Raw genomic sequence first — 2,232 nt, forward strand, 5'->3', positions numbered from 1 at the left:
TTCCTGTGTGACATCGTGCCCCCTGTCCTGCATTCACAGTGAGCTATCGCTTCGCGCACGCCCCTCGGAAGAGTTGATGACACTTTTCCCAGGATCGATGACTCTACTACGGGGGAGCGCATAAACGTTGTCTGTGCTCGAGATGAGCATCATCTACGAAGGGCTGATAAATGGACTGTATGTCTGTTGTGAAGGAATGATCGTCGAGGTTGTGTGAGGGGGATGATCCCTTTCCTAAGATGGATGGAAGGTCTGTATTCCGTGTGGGATATGAGTCGGGCTTAAACTCAGCAGCTTGGTTGGGTTCGTTTCAAGGTTGTTGCTCAGTTGTAGCATAGTTATCAGCTCATTAATCTTCCCCTCGTCATCATAGTGATGTATTTGCAACTTATTAACCTATGTAGAGGAGGCATCTACTGGGCAAAGTTCTATTGTGGGGGAGGATAGGAGTGAACTGATGATCTATTTTGGCACTAACTCTGAACAACTCGCATTTGACCTATGAAAATGGAATATCGAATCGAATCTATCTCAGTTGTTGACAGTTAGCGTATTATCGTCGGTTTCAGGGAACTCCTGAACTGCGAGGAGGAGGAGGGGGAGGAAGAGGTAGGATTTAATTCGTTTTCGCCGATACACGGTTGATCCAAAGGTGGCAGATTTTGTGTTCTTGGTTCGACTGTTATTTTCGAATAGTATTGTTTTTCATAATGATGATGACTAAACCAATGGAAATATGGCAGCCTACAATTCTCATCGCCATCGGAGCCCTCACTATCTTTGCTGTGAATAGAGGTGATAATAGGGAAAGGGGAGGGTAGAGCTCCACTTCTTCACTCTGCCAGCTTTCACTAGGACAACGCTGTTATCACTGTATAATCGTTTCTCATGTCGTTAGCTTTCTTTCTCAGCAAAGGTATGACTATGTTTGATCGAACAGCAGCGTGATTAGATCGAAATTGTGATGTTCGTCATTCAGTACTCGTGTTTGGATGCTCTTCCTCAGCAAAAAGTTCACCACTATTCCTGTGCACATCCCTGTATAATTACAATCCTTAGCTTCCCGACATTGCTCGTCGTTTCCGAGCTGATCTATTCTACGCCTTGAAAGTCTTAATAGTATATATCTTCATGAGGTTCTCACGATTTTTGATGCATTGTTTTTCCCAGGGCGAAAGCGCGATGAACGTAGTCGTATTGAGACGGCAGAGGAAATGCAATCACGTCGAGCAGCTGAGAAAGCAGCACAGGATATGTTATCGGTATAGTCTAGGAAGTGCTCGAGGTGTGGTATGGGATTTTATGTAGCACGCACGAGGTGTAAAGGGAGCTCAGGGTAAGATAGTACTACGCGGACCGGCTGTTGTTACTCGAGGAAGAACTCCACTACGGCTGCATTATTTCCCCACGAGGTGAGTGAGAATGAGAAAGACATACCATCATGGTCTACTTATCGTAAAAATCCAATATTTCCATTTTTATGAGCTCACATCGCACGCTATAGATTCTGGATTCATCCCTACTCATTATCTGTCATCGAACTGTGCTTGTGATCCGCATTGTTATTCTCTCAGAAATCGCGCAGAAGTGGCGAGACTACTCCTTGAGATAGGCCACGAGCCGTATGAAGCCGTTTGCTACTTCTATCAGACCTTCGTAAGTCGGCGCTGCTCGAAATCGACTTAGTCGTTTTTTGTATCAGTTGAATAGCCGTTCGCAATTCCCCTTCGGTGACTTACCTGTATTGGAGCTGGCTGATGGCACGTGAGGCTGATACGCGTTTTTAGTTAATATTTCATACTTCTTGTAAACTCAGAATGATCGTACAGCAACATACGATTGTTCGCTATGTTGCTGATATCACCAAAATGAACGGCGGTAGAAACAGAGTGAAGCAGGCTAAAGTGGATATGGTAGGGAAATAGATGCACATGGTCAACTAGGTGTGTTCGTGACAACGTGAATATCCTGATGAATCACCGCTATTTCTGTACCTCGAATTGTGAGAGCATTTTCGTAATGTAGTGGGGGAACTCCTGAGCTCAGCTGAGGGTAGCAAACCTATATAACATTACTTTGCTCATATCATTACATAAAACTTGAATGGTGAAAATGAGTTATCACATGCACGGATTTTCATTCATGTTTCTGATAGTTGTTCGAGCAGCTGATTGATATGTTCGAGTCGCATACCTTCTCCTGGGATGCTCTGAAGAAGAACACTTTCAAGGA

The 2,232-nt window shown here is 44.4% G+C and overlaps 1 protein-coding gene across 1 annotated transcript; it reads left to right on the plus strand.

Annotated features, from left to right (window-relative positions):
- Positions 1-710: 710 nt before the first annotated feature.
- On the plus strand, positions 711-1,925 carry Pmar_PMAR009881 (glutathione s-transferase, putative; the record flags this gene model as incomplete). Its single annotated transcript, XM_002783922.1, has 6 exons — positions 711-795; positions 1,171-1,262; positions 1,309-1,412; positions 1,575-1,656; positions 1,703-1,764; positions 1,817-1,925. The coding sequence occupies 6 exons, from the start codon at positions 711-713 to the stop codon at positions 1,923-1,925; spliced, it is 534 nt and encodes a 177-aa protein (XP_002783968.1).
- Positions 1,926-2,232: the final 307 nt, after the last annotated feature.

The sequence above is a fragment of the Perkinsus marinus genome, assembly GCF_000006405.1.
Source record: "Perkinsus marinus ATCC 50983 genomic scaffold scf_1104296935396, whole genome shotgun sequence".
Classification (NCBI taxonomy): Eukaryota; Perkinsozoa; order Perkinsida; family Perkinsidae; genus Perkinsus; species Perkinsus marinus.